This window comes from Cinclus cinclus, chromosome 3 (genome assembly GCF_963662255.1).
Source record: "Cinclus cinclus chromosome 3, bCinCin1.1, whole genome shotgun sequence".
Classification (NCBI taxonomy): domain Eukaryota; kingdom Metazoa; phylum Chordata; class Aves; order Passeriformes; family Cinclidae; genus Cinclus; species Cinclus cinclus.
The window spans coordinates 110,408,440-110,431,042 of NC_085048.1; the positions used below are offsets into that span (position 1 = coordinate 110,408,440).

The following is a 22,603-nucleotide window of genomic DNA, read 5'->3' on the forward strand; positions in this document are numbered from 1 at the left end:
CGCTCTGTGCTGCTCCCTCGCTTTGCCTGCTGCTCCATGGAGCTGCAAAGGAAGTCTTGAGGGAAGAGAGGAAGCTGTGGGATGAGATGATTTGCTGGCTGAAGGCAGCAGCAGGATGGCAGCAGTTTTGAGTGTAGAGATTTGGGTGCCTTGGGGCACTGGCCCAGTGGGACTGAGTAAGATTTCTCTCTGCTCCCAGTGCTGACAGCAATGGCAGGTGACAGGGTCTCCCTGTGACCTCCTGCATGTGAGTCCCAGAAGCAGCTCCAGGGAGTCACTCTTTCTGAGAAATGGACTGATTTGTGCTTTCAAATCCCCAGCCTGTCTTTACTCCTGAAAGGCTCATGGCAGAAGGGAAGGAGAAAGCAATGAAACCCTCTAGGAATCTTGGACTTTTTGAATTCAACTTTTTTCTTCTCACTGCATCATATGGGCTGGAGGTGTTTTGCCAATACTCAACATGTGTCCCACAATTAGACAGAGAGAGAAGGAGGCCCAGAGGTGATAACCCTACGAATGTTAGGTGATGCTGGTTAAGTTTTTGGTGATATTGGTTGTGGTATCGGGGTTAGCATAAACTCACTGTTGGATGCTTCATTCACACAGGGGTACGGACTCCATTCACACTGGGATAAGCATGAAAAATCTGCCACCATGCATCTCTTTGTGCAGTCACATTTGCTTTGCAATTCTCTTCTGCTTTCTCTTCCCCCTTTTTGTTTGGTGCCCTCTGAGGTACAAGAGAGCTTCTGCAGGTGTGGGGGGTCCCGGTGACTCTCAGGGGTGCCCGTGGGATCGGTCACCAGCCCTGTGCTGCAGCCCTGATGCCTCACACACCTTCCTGTAGCTCAGGGCTGCCTAGAGCAAGTGCCTAGAGACAGAGTTGTTTACACCTTTTAAATAACATGTTGCTGTAGTGGGCATTGTTTTTGGTAGGGGATTCTGGGAAAAGGCAGAGTTTCAACTGTTCTTTCCCAGGCGTGGAATCTTATGGGAAACCCTGCTGCTCCTTTTCTGGGCAATGTGGAGGTGGAGTGGAGTGAGTGAGAAACAAGCCTGGATTGTAGCATGGAAACTGAGCTCCAGAGTGCCAGTGCAGACTTTTATTGCTGAAATGCCTGCTGGGGATGAAAAAGAAGGAAAATGCCCCAATAACTGCCCAAGGGGATTGTGTCTTAGGGACAGGTATAGGGAGGTGACAAGAAACAGGAGCATGACCCAGTCTCACAGCTTCTAGGAAACTGTGTCATAGGGACTCCATGGGCCAGACATTTCAGAAAGGCTGTCTTGTAAAAGAGCCACAAATGAAGACACTGAAACCCCTCTATTTGTCTCTTGGATTTGTGTATGCTTTTGACAGCAACAACATCCTGCGGGAAGGAGCTCCACAATTTCATTAAGTACTCCTTGAAAAGCACCTCCCATTGTTTGACTGAGCTGCCAGCCTGGTAATTTCAGAGGGTGCTGCCTAGTTCTTGGGTGGAGAGAAAAATCCATCTTTTTGGTACTTGCCTTTCAGGAAGATGAAGGAGAAGGGACTGGTCAGCATCAAACTCCTGGCTGGGTCCCATTCAGAAGTCCTGCTTTCAAGGCTTCGTGACATTTGCTTGGCAGTTACCAGTGAGGTGAGAACACTCTTGTGAATTGTGCCCTGTACTTCATACACGGTGTGTAGAGTAGCTATGTGCTTGTTCATCTCCAAGTGTGCTCAGAGACTGCCTTCATTTCTCTTTTTAGATCTTGTATTTCTAATGTCTGTCAGGTTTCTATGGGATCTGTATGTAGATGTAGTTGTATTCACTGGTAGGTCGGGTATCTGACACTCATCTTTGAGTGAGCTGCCATTATCATGAAATGTGCAAATGCAGAAAAAGATACTCTAATTATGTTATTTTCAGAGTCCTAGTCTCTGCCCGAGCTGTCATTCAACACTGCAAATTAGTCTGTAGGCCTGAGCGTGTGTTTTCTGTTTCCTGGCTGAGTGCTTCAGCTGCTGGTGTTGCTTTTTTAAACAGGAGCACGTGACTCTTTTATCTTTATGACTGACGCCTTTATGGTTTGAAAGCAGCCCTTACTTTAATTTGGTTCTTTGTATTTCAAAGAAAAGAGCCTAAAGGGAAAGCAGTTGACATTAAAGAAGGCTTAAGTAGATACTTTATGAAATTTCTTATTTTTAGGCCTGTTACATGCAAGTCTGAGGCCAGATATTGGTGCCAGTGGAAGTGTCATGCTGTGCATGTGCTCTTCTGCTCTTATTGTGCTTTTATGTTCCTCTGGACACAGTGGGACGTGTTGTCATTTCCTGAGTCGTCTGTCTAAGGCAACTGGTTTTCTTTCCGAGGTCATTCTTATGTTTCCCCTCATGACTTCCCCAGGTGACCAACCTCCGCTCAAAGGTGTCCTACTCTGCCATTGTCACTCTGGGAGAGCTCTTTGTGACCTTGAAGAAGGACATGGACTCTGAGGTGGATGAGGTGGCTCGGGTCCTTCTGCACATGATGTGTAATTCACCAGAGTTTGTTGAGAAAGCAGCCAGTCACACCCTGGGGATCATGGTGGAGAATGTGACTCCTGCACGAGCAATGACTTCTCTCCTGGACAGTGGAGTCAAGTAGGTTCTTCTTTCAGTGATATTCTTCACCTTCTAGAGTACTTCTAGGTGGGGGAAGGGATGAGAGAAAGAATGGGAATGGTGGGAGGGAAGGGTCCTGTATCCTGCATCTTCTGTCAACTCAGTGACTGGATTCTCCAATCCACCTCATTTCTTTCCTCTTCTCCCCTCTTTCTGCCCTCCCTCAGCCTATGAGTTCTCAGAATGAAAGAGCTGTAGAATATGGGAAGTTGGACGAGGCCATGAGGATGATTAAATCCAGTTCCTGGCCTTGCACAGAGCACCCCAAGAGTCACACCATGTGCCTGAGATTGTTGTCCAAATGCTGCTTGAACTCTGTCAGGCTTGGTGCTGTTGACCACTGCCCTGGGGAGCCTGTTCCAGTGTCCCAGGCACCCTGTGGGTGAAAAAGCTTTTCCTGATATGCAACCTAAACCTCTTCTGACTCATCTTCCCGCTGCTTCCTGGAGTCCTCCCAGTCTGTCAGAGTTGCCTAGATGTGGTGAATGGTGGGGAAGTGCAAGTGCCTGCAAAGGCTAAGGATAGAGCCTTGTGCTTCTGTGGGAAGAGGGACAATTGCAATTGCAGCTATGAGTGCTCTTTGATATTTCACTGCACTAAGCACAGAGGCCCTGGGAAAAAACATGCATCCTCATGATGCCATTAACTGGAGAAATAAGGAGGGTACTTGCTGGGGTATGGAGCACCTAGGGGAGAATGTGCTGGCTGTGACACAGCCTGCACAGCAGGTGCAGCTCCTGCCAAAGGAGTCCTGTATGACTATCCTGGCCATAGAGCTCTACTTTCTAATCAAACTGGTGTTTCATGTTAGCCTTGAGATGATGAATCACTGCACATACACCTTCACAGGCCCACTACTATGGGATAGCTGATGCAAATGCTGCCTTAAGTGTTTGTGCTGAGCCTGATAATTATCAAAAGACACTCTCTAGAACTGGACAATCTGGGTAAATTGATTGCCACACTTTCCCCATCTTTGCAATAGGATAAAACATTCAGATGTACCCCTTGCCAATCCTCACAAAAGAAACAGGCTGCATTGCTGCATATTCTGCAACTTCACGGCCCACAGTGTGTTTTCTCTGCATCTGTATTTTTCCAAAGCTCTGCAGATTTGGGGATAAATGGCTGGAATGAGCCTCAGTCCTGCTGCAGCTCTGTGTAATGGGTGCCCTCTGATAGGTTAGCATGAATGGTCTTTCATTTCTAAAGAATTCATATGTAATCTATTTTTTTATCTTTCTCAGTGGAAATTGTGGCAAAGACACTGAGTATCAGGTCGTGCAGGGAGACTGAATTCCTCCGTCTTCCTTGCAGACAGTCCTTGTGTCCAATGCTAATTTGAGTTTCTCTGAGGACAGAAGCTTCTACAGGTGTCTGAAGCTGCAGGGAGAAGCCAGGCCTCCTTCCCGCAGCAATGGCAGGGAGCACGCTCTGGCCAAGGCCTGTGCTGCTGTTGCTCCTTCTCCCTGTGCCCCAGTGTTTGCTCTCCTCTTGCCAGGAGCCGCCACGCCCAGGTGCAGAAGTGTGCGGCGCAACTGCTGCTGTCCTTGATGGAGAAAATTGGAGTCACGAAGCTCGCAGGCACACCCAGGGCTGAGAGGCTGGCGCACGCGGCAGGGACGCTTGCTCAGGACTGCCACAAGGACACAAGGTAACCATCTTCATTTCACCTCCTCACACAGGAAAACTGTCTTGTGTCTGTCTAGAAAGGTAAAACCACAAAAGAGTGGTAACGAAAGGAAATATTAAGTTACCTCACGGTGTGGATAAGGGCCATAGAGGCATGGAATACCCGGAGTTGTATGGGATCCATTGGGGCCATGGAGTCCAGCTGCCAGCCATGTGCAGGACATGCCAAGAGTCACTCCATGTGCCCAAGAGCATGGTCCAAACACTTCTCGAGCTCTGTCAGCCTTGGTGCTGTGACCACTGCTCTGGATTACCTGGGGAAATGACTGTAGTGGGTAAGCTGAGGTTGTCCAGCAAGAAGGAGCATTGCCAACTTCCTGTGACTTGAAGGATTCTTTCCTGAGATCAAAAGAGCTCAGATTTGGCAGTCAAACAGTTTTGTTTGATCTTAGGTGCACAACACAGAGCCAAAATGTTGCCTCATGTTCATCACTGAAAGACCCAAAGCAGATCTTTCTTGTTAACTTAAAACTTTTCTAGAAGTATTTCAGGGCTAATGTATTCAGTCTGTCTAAACCTCTTCTGCAGCTTTCTAGAATGCTGTTGTCTGTGCTCAATGACCTCTAAATTTCTTCTGGGGGAAAACTGGCTTCCTAGTGGCAAAATCAACCCAAGCCACCCAAATCCCCTTACTTTGATGATTCAATTAATAGCTGCCAAAAATACAGGAGCAACTAGCTGCTGCTCTGCATACATATAGAATAGTCAATAGGAGGCCTGAGGTGTTTTGTGTTGGATTCTCTGCCAGTTAATGGAAGGCAAATTATTGAGCAATGGCAGCAAGGTACTTCTAATGGGATCTGACAACAAAACAGATGTGTTTCACTTGTTCCCTGGGATCCTTTGATCCCACAGAAGCACACCCACAGTTTCAGAGTGAAATGATATTTTTCTCTCACTTTGCTGAGTAGGTAATGCCATCTCATGCAAGGATTGCAAAGGATGACATTAAGGTATCAGCCTCTTCTGTTAACAGGTTTCCTTTGTTTGTTCGATTTCCTTCCTTCCTTCCTTCCTTCCTGGAATCCTTCCTTCCTTCCTTCCTGGAATCCTTCCTTCCTTCCTTCCTGGAATCAATCCTTCCTTCCTTCCTGCCTTCCTTCCTGCCTTCCTGCCTGCCTGCCTGCCTGCCTGCCTTCCTTCCTGCCTTCCTTCCTGCCTTCCTGCCTTCCTTCCTGCCTTCCTTCCTCCCTCCCTCCCTTACTCCCCTCCCCCCTTCCCCCCTTCCCCCCTTTGCTTCCTCCTTCCCTCCTTCCTTCCTTCCATAGGCATTATGGACAGGAGATGGTGAAGATGTTGATAAATCATCCAAAATGTAAAATGCTTTTGGAGCGATCCATTCCTGCCTGTGACCTGGAAGATATTCTGAGAAGAATAAAGAAGAAAGTAAGTGCTTGGCAGGAGAAATGTCTCCTTTGTGCAAGTATAGCCACAGCTAATAGGACATCAAACATACCTAATCTGTCTTTATCTCATTCCCCTTCTGCTCAATCATTTTGCTCCTGGGAATGAGCTGTTAATCCCCAGCCTGTTCATCTGCAGACCACAAAGGAGCTGATATTCTTAGGGGAAAAGTGGGGCTTTGAATATTTTGACTATTGGTCACAAAGAGGAAAGGGGAAGAGAAGAAAGTGGGTTTACATTTAAGCATAACTCCCCACCCTGCTGTCCCTGCTCTGCTCCCAGTAAAGCAATGAAGTGAGAAAAGTGCTTCTGAGGAGAACAGAGTCTTTGCAAAAGACACTGGAAGCAGTAGTGCCAAGAGAATTTCCAAAACTGCAGCAGATGTCCCAGTCAATCCTAATTGCTACAATTACCGTCTGTCTTTTGGGAATACTGCCCTGCTGTCAAGCCCTGTGGAGCTGGAAGAAGCTTGGTGAATCCAGCAGCATCCAGAGGAAAATCATTTGTCTGGGGGGGGACTTTCATTGTTTTTATCTACGTTATAGAAGGGAGCGTGTCCTTTGTGCACAAACAGGGAGAGCGAGTGTTGAACCAAATCACCTTCCAACAAAATTGGCCCACCCCAAAGAGTCCTAATTTTTCTGCTTTTTCCTATAAGATCTCTTGGTGCCTAGCAGTTTCCATTATTCCCATTTATGCTCGATACTCATGAATTGGGGAGTTTAAACTGCTGCTCACTATGGCAGCACCCATAACCTGCCTTGGGCTATTGCAAACAAAGAGTTGGCATCACTGAATCTCTGGTCTGTTTCCTTCTGTAGGTTTGGAAATATTTCCCTAAGCCTTGGTAGCAGTGATCCTGGTTCTAACTTGTGTTTTTAAGCAGACGGTTTCCTATTCTATATTCGAAATGTTGGTGGGGTTTCTCTGTGTCCTTGTAGGGGATGGAAGAGCAGAAGGGTGAACGCCCATCTGTCAAGAGCCCTGTGAAGATGAGGAGCCATGTCTCAAAGAAGCCCCAGGCCACATTTCCTTCTAGTCAACGGTACTGAGCACTTTTGTTAGATGTGACAAAGCACACAACAAGCTTGACATTTCTCTTCCTCAAGAAAATCTTTCTGGAGAGATGGCCTGTGCCACTGATTCTTTCCTTACCCTACAAATTTTATTTGATAAAAATGCCTATATCTGCATTAATAATATTTGTAGATTGTCTCCCGTAATGATTGTCTTGAAGTCCATGCTGTTTTCAGAGCCTCATGATTCTCTAGCTTGAAATCACATCATGAGTAAATCACCTCTGGATGTTTTGCTCACGATTATCTGCAGGTATTATCACCAACAAGCCATCATTTGCTTTTATTTTCCAGGGTGAAGTCGACCTCGGATGGACGCCTCCTACACCATCCAAAAGTCCAGGTCACGTTGCCTCCAGCTGTGGATGAAATGGAGATGCTCCAGAAGCTTGATGATCTCCTGGAAGCCAAGGGGTTTGAGACACGGATGGAAGGAGTGGCACTCCTCCTAGACCTGTGCAAAAACAGCCCCAAGCTCATCACCACAAACATTGTCCAAGTATGTAGGGTATCTTCACTGTTCCTTCCCTTCAGCTCCTCTCCCAAGCCTGTAGCAATGAAGTTAATTCAGTCTGTCTTGGCACTACATCCTGCCTTGTTGGGACAGGCTGGTCCCTCTTACCCAGACAAATTTAATTCAGGTCCAGCATGCAGGACAAGTTCTTTCAGTCCAGCTGTATTTGTCTGGCAGGTGCCTATTGATGTTGTTCATCACATGATGACAGAATTTTCCACTGCTCTAACCTTTGCTGTCTCCTACTCCCAGCTGGGTTCAATGAAAGGAATCCAGCCACTGAAAGCATGGCAATTCTTCTCTTGATGAAAAATGGCTTTGAATGGGGAAGAGAAGTATCAGGCTGGGTTGGTATAACCCAAATGTTTTTACAGACATACTTCTCCAAACTCCATCCTGTCTTGCACAAACACAACTGTGGCTACTCGTTTCCATCCTTGTCTCTATTGCACTTGGTAAAGATGGTGTGTACCTCTCTTGGGCACTAAATGATCATTGCTACATCCCCTCTTCAAACAAGGACATTTTAATCCAGCTTTCTTGCTGCTTGTTCTCTTCACAGATTTTTGATCATTTTGTCCTGAGAATATCTGACACGCACAAGAGAGTGAAGCAGATGGCGCTGGACGTGCTGGCAGAAATGATAGCCATCCTGGAAGATGCCTTGAACCCCGTGATTGTCCGTTTAGTGGAAGGAATACTAAAGAGCCTGAACTCAAAGGATACCGGGGTTCATGCTGCAGCTGTGAAAGCGCTGGAAAAATCCGTTTCTCATTTTGGTAAGGCTGACATGGACTCTCCTCAACTGTGTCTCTGCCTCTCTGACACAAGAGAACACTGAGTGCCATGAGAGCTCTTGTTGCCCGTGGAACACTGCAGCTGACATCCACCAGAAGCTGTGGGGGTGCAGTCCTTAGGCACCAGTCCCCCAAGAGGCTTGAATGTGCATCAGCATTTCCCACAAGTGCCAGGAGCCCTTGGCTCTGTGCTACTTGTCTGGAGAGGAGGTCCTGGACTACAGCTTTGCTACAATTCAGAGGCAAAGGGGATTTTGGAGATTGCTTGGACCCCATTAGAGTTCCCAAATGAATAGCTTTGCTGTTGCCATGAAGGGACACTGGCCCATCATGGCTCCTGCAGAGCAGCCCCCTGGAAGGCTCCACATTATAGGCAGTAGCTGCCTCTGTTCCACCTTTCCCATTTGTCTTCCTTTTTCAAATGGGACACTTATGATTCACCAAGTGCATTTCCTTAAAACAAGCAGATAGAAATCCAGCTGTCAGTGATGTCTTGTTCCACATGTTGTTTTCATGGGGCAGGATGGCTGTGGCAAATACCTACACAGGCAAGGACTGCTCTAAATTCCTTTGTCACAGAGATTTATGTCAGCACTGAAAATGCTGGTCGGGAGAAATATGCCTGACAAATGGAGTGTTGAAGAGGCAGATCTTCAAGGGGAGTTTCCACTTTCTCCACCTCAGCTGCTCTGCGAACTCCTGAACTGCCTGACTCTGTGCCTTTGTGTATCCCAAGTCTGGGCTTCTTCCTGTTTGCTCTGGAGTTCAAAACCTTTTCACTGCTTACGTGTGATTGAACTCTTGAGGTCCTTGATCTGAAATGTTTAACGTAGCTCCAGGTCCAGCAGACAACTTTGCATTGACAAATGTGAACGGAGAGGTTTTCTTTGGGAATTTAACCCCCCCTCAAGTAGGCTGGAAGGAAAGAAGTACATTAGCAGAAAATTACTTGATTTTATAAATTGGGGCTGCCCCTGCCCTTCCCCTCCCCACTCTCCTTTCTCCTAGGACCTCAGAAGAGTGAGCAGAAACGTGTGTTTCTCTTGTAGATAAAGTAGCACTGATGAAAGAGTTCAGCCACCAATGGAGTCAGCTGAGTGGCCAAGCTCTGCTGGATGTGACAGAGCGTATCACAGGTATGGCCTCTGCTAAGCCAAGAGGTCTCCCCAGGGAGCATTTCCAGGGCATTCCTGGCAATAGACAGTAGAGTAGCTGCTCCAAATCAGGAGGTGCTGAGCTTGTCCCTCCTGCCCAATGCCCATGGCAGCTGTGTTTGGCAGGTTTTCCCTGGCTGCTGCAGAGGTGTGCAGTACCTGGCACGGGGGTGGCGCTCGGCCTTGGGGCCGAGCTCTCACTGGGGCATCTCAGAGCCCACCTCCAGGAAAGGGAGGGGTTAAAAATACCCGAGCTGGCTCTTCTCTTGGGAGCTCAGGCTCATCTCTGGTCCTTTAGGGAAAATGTAGCAAGTGCTGTTTCAGGCAATCCGTTTGTTTTGTCCTCACAGAATTCTCATCTTGCTCTTGAAAAGTTTTGAGACTGAACCCTGCAGTGCCTGGGGGTCACAGCTTAGGTCAAAACTCAGCACCCAGATTGGGGGCACGGATTTGGTGCAAGGCAGCCTTTGGGGCCAGAGGGGCAGAAGCAGAGTGCTGAGGCTCCCTGCCTGTGCTGTCAAAGTGACATTGGACTGAGCATTTCAGGGTGTGCAAACAGTGTCTTCCTGTGTCAGTGCTGTCCAAAATGCTACAAATGCAGCTGATAATTGATTCCTCAGAGGAGCTTGCTATGTCAGCAACAGCCCAGGATTGGAAAAGTGATAATCTCTCTATATAGTGGACAAGATGATTTACAGCCTTGCTTTAACGGGGTCTAAATGCACTGCTAAGTGTGCCAGCATCTTTAAATGCAAGGTTTCATAGATGTTGTGTCTTCTTCAGCAATCTCAAATGCTCAGTGTTCGGTGATTGAGAATGTCAAAAGCCCTTGAAAGGGCATTGGGATAAAGTAGATGTCTAGGAAGAGGGAATTTAGTTTTGGAGATATTTTGATCTCTTCTTCAAATAAAGGAAATAAACATAAATTAGGACTCTTTTAGGAAGAGCAGATGTTCTCTCTGAGATTTAGTGGGAACAAACAATGTTTTCTCAAGTTCCATTGTGACCAATGTCTTGAATTGGATTTTAACTGAAATTAACACCCATTTTGAAATGGATGCCATAACCCTTTTCCTGCTTGACAGAATTGGTTTTGGGCACTTTCAGGAAGTGTTTAAATGTTGATGATTGCTGGTGGATTACGAGCATAGAGAAAATGAAGTCTCTTCCACCACAGAATAAGAAGTGGTTACTGCATAACATTTTGCCTGATCAGAAAATATGAATGGTGTCCAGAGCATTTCAGGTTTTGATGTCTCAGCCACATCTGCCATGCAAGGAGCCTGTTGGTTGTCAATTTTTTGCCTGTGTTTGACAAAGTTCAGTTCAGAAATTGAGCAGGGAGTAGGCTTCAGAGAGAAAGGGAGAAGACACTCGTGTTGTGGTTAAATTTCATTCATCTGTGTTGCATTTTTCTCTCTACATTCTACTATTGCAGTGCACATTGCAAGAAAAATGCCATTAACATTGAGAGGGGGAATGACATTAAAATGTGGAGATGCACAAATGCCACAGCAATGAGGTCTGGGTAATTACCTAAGACACCCTGAGGTTTGAAGCAGCTGTTTGTTGGAAGGCACAAAAGCATTGTGCCAAAGACAGCAGCTAGTCACTGATGTTTCTAATCCAGCTGTCAAGCAGCACCCATGTCTGGTGGGCTGGAGTTTGGAAGTGTGGTCTAATAGTGCCCTTTGCTGTGTGCCACTGAGCAAAGGGAAGAGCCAGATTGGATTCTGGCACTTTGACATCAAGGGTCACAAAGATGGAATTGTCCTTTTTCTTAGAAACCTTTCAATTGAATCTCCATGGTGCATTTCCAAATCTTCAGTGTGGGTTTAGACAACTTCCTAATGGAAATGAAAGGGAAGTTGACATTTTAGTCATTCTTGATGTTGAAACAGGTTGTGAAATGATCCAGTAAAGGTACAAGTTCTGCCACAGGTGCAAGTATTTGTTTGGAGACAGTACTCCTGAGGTGTTGGTGGTTCTGTTTTGGGGAGGATCAGCTGCTTTGGCCATTTCTGGATCGTTGGGCTCTGTGTGCTATTTCACTGCTCTTAGCCAGAGAGGCTTCCAAGAAGCAAATCTCGAGGTGGATCCTTGTTTGCATTAAGGTTGTTGTTTCAGAAGTTTGTGTCTCTGTCCCGGCAGTGCTTGTGGAAGGGGTTTATGCCAGGAGCCCTGAAGTGGTCCAGCGCTACGCCCTGCCCGTGCTCTGGTCCTTCCTGGAGAACAAGGCGCTGCCTGTCCGCAGCGCCAATGTGCGCACGGTGGTCACCAGGCTCGCCTCTGCCCTCTACGAGGTGATGGGCACCAAGCTGAAGAAGCGTGCTGCCAGCCAGCCCCCACATGTCCAGGAAAACCTCTCCAGCATCCTGGGCTGGTGAAGGCTTGATGTTCTCCAGCAAGTTGACCAAGTGCTGAGATGGACACCTGCGGTTCTGACCTTTTAGCTGTGCCAGAAATGACAAAATACTCAGGAAGGGTGTGCATCTGCCCCTGCTCTCTCCACTGCCCTTCCTAGTCATGGCATGCTCAGGGGCCTGAAGACACTCTGGATTGAGGACAAAGTGAAGGACTAGCATGGCTCAGCCTCCCACAGAGGTAAGGTGGGAGCTGGGCCGCTCTCTGGTGGGAGGAAGGGTCTTGTGCCAGCCTGGAGAGCCTGTGTACATTGGCAGGGAGCAGTTGTGCCCTGCAGGTGCCCCCTGCCATGAGCTGTGCTGCTGCCAGTGCCCCGTGGAGCTGTAGGGCTGCTGAGCTGTGGGGCAGGGAGAGGAGCAGGAGGCTGCATGTGCAGCTGAGCCATTGCTGGGAAGCACAGGGCTCTGGGCTCCCTGCTGTCCCAGGGCAGCCCAGAGGCCAGGGAGTTCCCCTGGGAGCTCTGTGGAAGTGGCTCAGGGTGTGCCCCTGGCCTGCCTCCAGAGGGTGATGGTAGGAGAATGTTTCCCTGTGCAGCTGTTTATGAATTTCCAAGAAATGTGTTCTATGAAATATGGAGCTTCAGATGCTTTAGGTTTGCATTGCAGCCTCTGTTACATTTTGTGTCTCCATTTTGCAGACCTGCCTGGCTCCTGTGTTTCCACCAAGTTTTCTCTGGACATTCATTTGTGCATTTACCCACAAAGTCCTTTCCTGCTGTCCAGAAGAGCTCTTTCCTCCAAGCCCAGGAAGAAGCTGCTGCCTATCCAAAGAGCGTTTGAAGACAAGGATTTATGCATTAGCCTGTATAGTTCCAGATGTACATATGTTCTGATAGTTATCTGTAGGTTTCAATAAATATATTTTGATTGTATCTTAATAATTTTGTTGTTATATTTTTTATTGTGTATATTTTTGGTGGTATGTTTTGTTTTTTTATATTTTATAGTTTTATATTTTTTCCCATTGACATGCTAAGGATGGCCAGGTCCTTGAGACCTTGAGATGGGGAAGGGAGAGCCTCCCTTTTTTTTGGGTGTTTCTCTGGGAGGGCGGGGCCAGTGTGGGGAAGGAGGCCAAGGCCACGAGATTCGAAGCAGGTAAAGCAGCGTGGGGGGGCAGTTACTGGTACTCACCCCTTTTTGGCTCTGGAAGGAGGAAGGCAGCTGGAAAACCTCACCGCGCCATCCCAGTGCCAGGAGCTGCCTCTTCTGGTGTTGGACCTCACACCCCTGCCAGGATGCTGTCCTGCTTCAGTTTGCTATCTCCAAGCATCCTGTTGGAGCACCGGGACCGACACTGCTCCAAGGATTCGTGAGCAGAGTCTCTCCTCCACCCTTCCCATCTGGGACACAGCTGCCATCACCCCCAGCTCTCCTGCAGCTGTGCAGGGATCCACACACCTGCCCTGTCCACTGGGAACCTGCCAGAGCTCACTGCCAATGGCGATGGTAACTGCACCAGGGGGGAAAAGAGCACACAACCAAAGGAACTGTGACTGGGTTCCTGTTAATTTCATAGTTATTGTTGTTTAGATTGGCCTTGTTGTATATTTAGTAGAGAACTGTTCTTCCTGTCCCCCTATCTTTCCCTGAGAACCTCTTGATTTCAAAATTATACTGACTCAGTGGGAAGGATTTTACTTTCTCCATTTCAAGGGAAGGTCCTGCTTTTTCCCTAGCACACACCTGTCCATTCAAACTAGGATACGGAGCATGAGGTGCAGGGCTGATGTGTGAAAGCAGGAGGATCTCCTCCAAAGTAACTTGTTTAATTGTCCATTTTATTACTTCTCTATTTACTCCACACTACTAAGGCAAGGCAAGCTTTGCTTGCAGGCAAAACAGGCATGGGATACACTAGGGTCCCTTGCAGGATCAGCAGGGCTGGCAGTGACAAAGCAGGCAATCTGCTTCATGGTGAGCCACTACACAGCCGCATCCCAATGTGGGTTTAAGTAGCATGGTATTATGGAGAACTCCTTTTCTGCATCAGATACCAAAAGAACGTCCACAGCTTCTGGTGGCAGTCAGCTGGAGCATTCCACAGGCAACACGAGCTCTCAAGGCACTCAGTGTTCTCTAGTGTCAGAGGCAGAGACACACTTGAGGAGAGTCCATGTCAGGGGTCAGCCTTCCCAAACTGAGCAATGGATGCTTCTGCCACTAACACTGACAGGAAATAAACAAACAAAATTTCTGTGCACACCAGGGCTACGTGTGGATTAAATTATTTCTGTTTCACATCCCGGCCAGAACAACATCGTGGTCAGAATATCATTGTTCCTAGATTCTCTAACACTAAAAATATTGCTGGAGAGTTTTTGTCATTCCCATAGATTTGGTGACATCCAGACACACTTAACAATCCATTTGGGTCCAAGTTCCATATTGCAGACGATGTCTTTGGGCAGCCTGCAAGTGTCTCAGCAGAGAATGAAAAGGGATGACAATACTGACACGATTTCTCTTTGCTACTTGAAATTTAAAAGCTCCGCTCCAGCCCACACTGGCAAAATTGTCAGAAGAGGCAATTCTTCCCCACAAAATGCTTCATCTCACTCAAACAAGAAAGCCACAAGCCAACAGTCTTCTTTACGCCTCCACTGCTTTATTTGGCTATTTCTCTAATAGGAATTAGCTTCATTTATTCTTACTTTGTTTCCTGTGTTCCACGGGGCGCGCGGCGGCTCCTCCGTTGGGTTCGCGGAGGCAACGGCAGAACGGCCGCGCGCTCCGGCGGCTCCGCAGCAGCAGCAGCAGCAGCGCCTGTCTCGATCGGTTTTCCGCTCGAGTTCCCGCTCGCCCTCCGTGCCCTTCTCCCTCTCAGACTCCCTGTGATCCCGTTCAGTCCCGTCCTTGTTGCGCCTCTCCCAGCCCGGCTCATGCCGCGCCCCGCAAGGCGGCCGTGGGCGAGCCGGCCCCCTGCCCGCCCCTGTCGGGCACGCCGCGGTGCCGCCTCCGCGGGGCTCAGTCCGTACCGCCTGTGGCACCTTTTCAAGAGCCTGTGGACGAGCTCCTCGCTGCGCTGGTGGCGGTGGTGGAGCAGCAGCGTCTCTTGGCTCCGCCTGGCGCGGGCCCTGGCGCTGGCCCGGCCCCGACCGAGGCCCCTCCCGCGGTTCCGCCCACAGCTGGCCCGCAGCCGCCCGGCTCCCGCCCCGCCGCCGGCGCATTCCCCCGAGCGAGCCTCGCCGCCCGGCAGTTCGGCCGCCGGCCCCGAGGCGCCGGAGCCCGGGGCGGCTCGGGAAGCAGTGGCGGCCGGGGCGGGCGGGTCCCGCGGGCAGAATGCCGAGAGCGCGGTGCCGTCCGCACGGGCGGAGAAGCCTCCCCTGGAGCAGCTGTACCGGGAGGGCCCGCTGCTGGGGAGCGGCGGCTTCGGCAGCGTTTACGCCGGGACCCGGCTCGCCGACGGCGTCCCGGTAAGAGACGGGGCCGGCTCGGAGCGGGGAGGTGGGGCGGCGAGCGGCGGGCGGCGAGCTGAGCCCTCCGCTCGCCTTGGCTTGCAGGTGGCCATCAAGCGAGTGTCCCGGGACCGCGTCTTGGAGTGGGCGCGGCTGGTGAGTGAGCGGGGCCAGCGGGAGCAGGCGGCGGGGCGTGGCGGACGGGGTAAGGCCAGGCCCGGCCGGGTGGGAGCCGGGACGCTGCGATGGGAGCGAGCGTGGAGCGAGCGGGGGCCGCGCAGCGTCCCGGGCCATGGGCAATGGGAGCTGCGGTGGCGCCGGGCAGGGGGTGGCGAAGGCGAGCGCAGCATCGGCGCCGCTGACGGCATGGCGGCTCCCCCGCAGCACGACGGCGCCCTTGTGCCCCTGGAGCTGGTGCTGCTCTGGATGGCGTCGTGGCCCGGCTTCCGCGGCATCGTGCGGCTCCTGGACTGGTTCGAGCTGCCCGACGGCTTCGCGCTGGTCATGGAGCGTCCGGAGCGCTGTCAGGACCTCTGGCACCTGCTGCACGCGGGGGGGTTCCTGCCAGAGCCCGTGGCGCGGGCGCTGTTCCGGCAGGTGCTGGGGGCCGTGCGGCACTGCACCAGCCGCGGCGTCCTGCACCGCGACATCAAGGCCGAGAACGTGCTCGTTGACCTGGCCACCGGCGAGGCGAAGCTCATCGACTTTGGCTGCGGCACGATCCTGCAGGACACGTTCTACACCCAGATGGCCGGTGAGCCCAAAGCCGGGGCCCAGCCGGGCAGTGGAGCTTCTCCCCTGTGCTTCCCCTGGTGGAACACACAGGGAGGGAGGGAGGGGGAATGCTGCTTCAGCCGGCTGCAGCCAAGTTGCATTTTGGCAGGAGCTGGGGCTGGGAGGGAGCAATCAACATTGGCCTGATGAGCTGTGCCCGTGTGCCATAGGAACGCGGGAGTACTACCCACCGGAGTGGATCCTCTTTGGCCGCTACCATGGCCAGCCAGCCACCATCTGGTCCCTGGGCATCCTGCTCTATCAGCTGGTGTGCAGGCACCTTCCTTTCAAAAGCAGAGAGGACATCGTCCGGGGACAGCTCTTCTTCCCGCCCCGGGTGTCTCAAGGTGGGGATGGGCCTTCAAGGCACGGGAGCAAGAACGGCTTTGGGAGAGGGCAGGTGGCACATAAGTGTCCTGCTGTTGCAGCTGGGGAGGAGGTTCATCTCCTGGGCTGAGCTGGACGAGGTGGCAGGTGTACCTCTGCTGCTCTCTTCCAGAAGAGAGGATGGATGGGAAGCTGTGCGAACAGCTCTGAGCACTCTTAGTGTGCTGTGGGCACTGTGAAATCTGGGAGAGCATGGACAGGAGCTGACCAGCAGTTTCTGGTTTCTCTCTGCAGAGTGCCAGCACCTGATCAGGTGGTGCTTATCCATGGACCCTGCAGACAGGCCATCCTTGGATGACCTTTTAGAACATTCTTGGGTGCAGAAGCCCCACCTGGCCCAGGAGACAGCAGAGATCCATCCCTCTGCACAGTAGAATCCAGGATGCCCGCAAGCAGCAGCTGCTCGTGTCTCGTGGCTCTCAAAGAATTGCCCAGAGCATTTCCCAGTGGCCCTGGCATGGAGCAGAGAGCACAGCCAAGGAGGTGCTTCCTCAGGTCCCCGGCGATTTGTGGAGGGAGCGGCTCAGGGCTCCCCATCCTATTGGAGAAATTGTGGCACAGTGCAGTGAAGTTGCCACAGAGTGGAAAAGGGGAAACATCCCCCTGCAGCTCAATGGCCTCGTGATGTCCCCGCGAGCCAAGGCACATCTGGCGTGTTCTTCTGGAGATCAGCGCAGAGCTGGAGAACGCCGTCCTCGAGCTGGCCACTGGCAGGGCAAAGCTGATGGGCTTTGGTTGCAGCCCCTTCCTAGAGGACACGCTCTGCACCCCGACGAAATCAAGATGAGTCCCCAGGCGGTGCAGGGGTGGGGGGATGCTCGTGCCTCCAGGCATGGCAGGGCTCAGCCTGGCCACGTGCCGGTGGTTCCCCTTGGGGTGGCAGTGGACAATATTAATCTTTCTGCCAACTGCTCAGCTGCTTTTTGGTGGGGCAGGGGATGGATGTTGTGGAAGGGGAGCCGGCTCCTGGCCTCGCTGACAGCTTCTTCCTGCCAGCATGGCACAGGCTGGGGTGGGGGCATCCGGCCTGACAAAAGCATGCATCCATGTGGATAGGGAGCAGCAGAGGGGGACGGGTTCTTTAGCCATGGCCCAGCTGCTCTGCTTTGCAGGCCCTTGAGGAAGGGGTGGGCATACAGGTGGGAAAGGTAGGGTTTTTCCCCACCACTGGAGAGATTTTAGTATCATAAAGAGCGGTCAGACCTTCCCCAGTCCTGTGAAACGGTGACAACCTTTGGTGCTTTTTCTTGTTTCCAGGTATTGTTTTGAAATGACTTTCATGCAATTGTTCTTTGTTTTTTCCAGAAAGATTGCAGCTTGTGTCCAGACCAGATGGAGAAGCACCGGTACCGTCCCTGGAGTGCATCCCATGCAGGTGCTACCCGGGGAGGGTCCACGGTGTGGATGTCCCCTGCAAAAGGATGAGGACCTTGTGTGGGATCGGCTCCTCTCCTGGCAGCAGGTCTCCAGAGGTGGGTACCCGGTTCCACAGCTCGGGTGGCAGAAGGGCTTAGGGCAAATGGCAGCAGGCACACGAGAATGTCGCTCTTGCAGCTGCTGAGGAGGTTGTTGTGCCATGCTTGAGCAGAAGAGGTGGAGCGTGTCCTGCCACGCTGCTCTCCTCTAACAAGGAGGGAATGGGCTGGGAGGTTTGGGCTCTGAGCACAGCCAGCAGCCTGGCCTGAGTATAGGCTATGGTGGGACAGGGGGGACAGGAGCCTGCTGCCACTGACCGTGGCTTTCTGGTTTCTGTCCCCAGGCTACCAGCAGCTCATGCCATGGAAACGGCACCGCTCGACCTGCCAGTCTGGGAGGGCTGGACGGCAGCGGGTGTTCATTTGCTGCCAAAAATAAATCATTCATGTTACTAACATCATCATCATCATCGGAGCATTTCTTTCATCCTTTTTTCAAGCTTTTGGCCTCCCTTCTTCCACCGAAATCTCTTTGCCTCTTTCCTCATCCACTTGGTGGAATTGGTGGGGGGGGTTTAAGTAACACAAAAAGTTCAGCAACAATTCCTGTTGCCAACCGCAGCAGTCTCTTCAAGAACCTGGAGTTGGTAGCCAGGCCCACATTTCACTTGGAAAGGGGAGTGGTTTGCAGGGACAAAGATGTCCCTCTGCTGCAAAAGCAGGGAGGAAATCAGAAGCAGCAAAATGCAATTTCAGCTCTACCCCCGCCCAAAGTTGTCTGCATCTTTGCCCTCCACTCCAAAATAGGCAGGCAAGGCTGGACTTGAACAAGGTTCAAGTCCTTCATGGTCCCTTGGCATTAAAGGGATCAAGTAAAACTCTCGTATGCAGTAATTGGAGTACAGCTACTGTAGGGATAAAGGAAATGTTGGGAGCTGGGACATCCTTCTTGTCTCCTTTGTCTCCCCAGGTGTTGTAGCCTGGATAGCTGTTAAGATGGTTGCAGGTAAAGGAGCAGCAAGGGCCTTTGTATGGGATCCACGGAGATGTTTATTTCAGCCACTGCGTGGATAGTCCAGGGTCAGAGGCAAAGACAAAGGGGAACGTCGGGGTGAGGGTCCAGGTTGAAGCAGATGGGTGTCCTGGGCAGGGGGAGCATCAGGGAGCACTTACCAGGGGACATGGGGGTGGCACAAAGGTGGGGTTAGGGCATGGGAGCCAACAGGGAAACAGGGTGGGAGTGACCGAAAGCCTGAGAGACAGGGAGAGGGCAGGGGGCTGGCCCAGGGAACAGAACAGGGCTACATTGGCATGACAGAACAGGGCTTGCTATGAGAGAAGCCTCTCGTGTCTTCCTAACTAGGGAATGCCTTTTAGGGTCTCCACAGTGGGGTGTTTTGGGTTCAGTTTGAGTTTGGGTGGAGATACTGCTTTAGTGTAGTGGTTTTGGATTGTTAATTTGAATGTTTTTAGTTGTGAGATAGGATTAGGAGGAAGATAAAACAGGCTTAGCTTTAAATAATACAAAGACAAACTTTATTACCAGAAACTATAGGGGAAAAAAGAAGAAGAAAAATTAGAATAAAACTTCAGACTACTCTTCTTCTTTCCACACATTTGTTTTTTTTGCATTGACAGCATACAAAGAACAACTCAGTTAGTTTACCATTTCTAAAATAGTCATTTACTTGTTTCTTTCAGAGAGGAGATTCTTCAGCCTATAGAGATTTTTCATAAGAAACCATTTGTAAGTGGTCTTGCTGTTCTAGTGTTTAGCCGTCAGGGAGGATAGAGATCTGGTTATTATGTAATATTTTTTTTCTCAACTAACATTTTAATTCATAACTAATACTGAGGACCATATCAACTTATGAGGCACACTTAAAGGATTATAATAGTTGAAACAAAAGCTTACTCCACTTTTAAAAATAGAGGGTGTTTTTCTTCTTCTTCCCTAGGGAGAAGCAGGGGTTTTTTCACTATTTAAACCTAGGGCACTTACAGCAATTTTAACATTGGTTTATTTTAACACCAACGCTTCTTCTTACATCTAGAGTTAGAATCTTTAATCCACCCCATATTTTTTATGTGTTATAGGGAAACAACGGATTCTTTTCTATAGCATAAAAAAAAGGGAAGAATTTCAGTCTATGTCTTCCTTCCCTCAGCTGAGACTTGACTCTTCTCATACTTTGATTTTGGTGTTTTTTGTGCTGTTTTTGTACATATTATCATTTTGGTTCTCTGTTTTTTTTTCCACAGGACAGAGAATAAAGTATTTGTAAAGTCATATTTTGGGCAGTGAAAAAGTTAATATTTTGCCGGGGCAGGAGAGGGTTCTGTGATTGTTTTTAGGTGGGGCGGCCGGAGCTCTTTACCATAAGGAGCCTTCTAAGGCTGCGCCGGGGCCGGGCTGGGATTGTAGGGCCCGGCCAGAAAGCGGAGATGAGTTTTTTGGTTGTAAGGTTGTTTTTTGGCGTTTGCTGTACGTAATGTTAGTGGTGGGCTGGTGGTTTTCCTTTTCCTTTGCCCAGCAGCCGAGGTTGGGGCCCTTGCCAGATCGGGGCCCAGCTGTCTCTCCCCCAGGCCGTGTGGGCGGTGAGGCAGGCCTTTTTTCCACCTTTATCTCTTACTGTTCACTTCCTCTTGCTGGAAACGGGATTGTTGGAACACTTCAGAGGAGACGGCTTATCCATAGTGTTCTGTTTTAAATTGTCTAAAACCGTGTGAGACAGATGGCTTCACATAGGAACATCCCCAGGGCTGCTGAGGGGAAGGCACCACTTTATTTGTTGTGAAGAGAAGTAATCAAAATCCGCAACCAACAAGCTGCAAGGCAGAACGGAGTGGGAATTACAGAAATAAAGGCCTTGAAAAGCAGCTTAGGAAAGCGGCTACTTCCTAGACAGTGCCAAACCCTCCGACCTGGCCTGGCCGGGCCCAGGGCTGGCTGCCCTTGGGAAGGGAAGGGAAAGGGATGGAGCTGGGGTGGGGGCTCTGTGGCCATGGAAACGAGAGAACCACGGGCCAGCGCGTCACAAAGGGGCAGCCCTGCAAGGGGCTGTGAAGGTTGTGGTTGACACGGACACAGTGGCAGGAGACACGTCTGGCTCTGCCTGTCTGTGCCGACTGCTGGCGATTGGAGTCACCCCACCTTGTTCTAGGGCTGGGGACCGGGCTCCTATCGCCGTCTGCTCCGAGACAGTTCCCAAATTCAACCCCAGGTACTTCTGCGAGACAGAAGCACGGGTTCAAAGATGGATTTTACTGGAAAAGGAAAGACCACGGAAGGAAAAGGTGAGGATAGAAAGGAGCTGAAAGGCCCGAGTCAAATGGAGACAAATTCCACCAGATTTCCGGGAAAATTGGTCCATGGTGGTCAGTTCTGGCTCTGTGTCAGAGTTGGTGGCTGTGAGCTACAGGTGATCTTGCCAGGACAGCCCTGGCATCACAACATTTTCTCATTAGCTTACTCATTATGTTTTGTCATTAGCGTCCTCTTCTTTTCACAGTAGCCAAATCACTCAAACTTTCAGTCAGGACAGGGACTGTGGCCACAGCTGACCACAAACTGGACACGGTCATGAGACGCAAGTTCTGTTCCTTTGTTTGCCACCAATGTCAGGTCTCACAACAGATAAATTTCCTGTTCTTCCTCTGCTTGCTAATTGGGTCTAACACTGAGAATGATATTAAGGTGCTATGAAAACGCCAGCAAGTCCTGCCTGCTTGCTGAGAGCTCTTTGTAGTTTGCAGAAACAGCAGTCACAGCTGTGTGGGTCTTTATTGGGTGTTCACAGAAGCCACACTAGAGAAGGAGTTTTTTTCCCCCTCTTCCCATTGGAGCCATCCAACTTTCTGTTCAGCCATGGTAACTCAATAGTGTTGAGAGGAATAGTTCACAGGCTAGGTCCTTGAGAAATGAAACCTAAGAAATTTTCTCCAAAGTTCAAGAATCCTGCAAATGCCCCACCCATTAGACGTGTTTATGATAAAGATGGGACTTCACCTAAATGAGTTCATCCCTTGTGAGGCTGGCTCAGCCTCCCACAGAGGTAAGGTGGGAGCTGGGCCGCTCTCTGGTGGGAGGAAGGGTCTTGTGCCAGCCTGGAGAGCCTGTGCACATTGCCAGGGAGCAGTTGTGCCCTGCAGGTGCCCCCTGCCATGAGCTGTGCTGCTGCCAGTGCCCCGTGGAGCTGTAGGGCTGCTGAGCTGTGGGGCAGGGAGAGGAGCAGGAGGCTGCATGTGCAGCTGAGCCATTGCTGGGAAGCACAGGGCTCTGGGCTCCCTGCTGTCCCAGAGCAGCCTAGAGGCCAGGAAGTTCCCCTGGGAGCTCTGTGGAAGTGGCTCAGGGTGTGATCCTGTGGCCTGCCTCAGGTGGCTGCTGTCAGGTGCATGTTTCCCTGTGCAGCTAGTTTCCAGGAAAGTTTCCAGGAAATGTCTTCTATGAAATATGGAGCTTCAGATGCTTTAGGTTTGCATTGCAGCCTCTGTTACAGTTTTATATCTCTACTTTCCAGGCCTGACTGGCTACCCTCTTGCCAAGAAGTTTTCCCTGGCAAATCCTTCTATGCTCCTTCCCTCCAAGCCATTGCCTCCCATCCAGAAGGACTCTCCTTCCACCAAGCCAAGCACGGTGTCCAGAGGAGAGCACGGGACTGGGAAAAACGGCACCGGCTGCGAGGATAAAATTAGAAATAACAGGGAGCTGAGTTCAGAAGGAAAAGAACAGATGGTAAGGAGACCGAGCTAAGTCCTGTGTGATAGATTTTCACTTTCTGCACTGTAAGCAGAGCTCAGAGAGCTTTTCCTGTGGTGTGAGCACATGGAACCAGCTGGGCCAAGGAAGAGCTCAGCTGGACACTGCACTTCTGGGAAGTGTCTGAGAACACGCTGCCTTTGCAATGGGTGTGTAGTGCAAACTTCACATCCTCAGC

The 22,603-nt window shown here is 50.5% G+C and overlaps 1 protein-coding gene across 1 annotated transcript in view; it reads left to right on the forward strand.

Moving 5' to 3' along the window:
- LOC134042011 (serine/threonine-protein kinase pim-1-like) overlaps positions 1 to 22,603 on the forward strand; it is a 91,739-nt gene that overhangs the window by 66,336 nt on the left and 2,800 nt on the right. Inside the window, exons 2-6 of the mRNA XM_062489085.1 lie at positions 14,974 to 15,108; positions 15,196 to 15,246; positions 15,475 to 15,844; positions 16,035 to 16,211; positions 16,486 to 16,604. Of these exons, the coding sequence (XP_062345069.1) occupies positions 14,974 to 15,108; positions 15,196 to 15,246; positions 15,475 to 15,844; positions 16,035 to 16,211; positions 16,486 to 16,604 (852 nt within the window). The remainder of the gene's footprint in view (positions 1 to 14,973; positions 15,109 to 15,195; positions 15,247 to 15,474; positions 15,845 to 16,034; positions 16,212 to 16,485; positions 16,605 to 22,603) is intronic.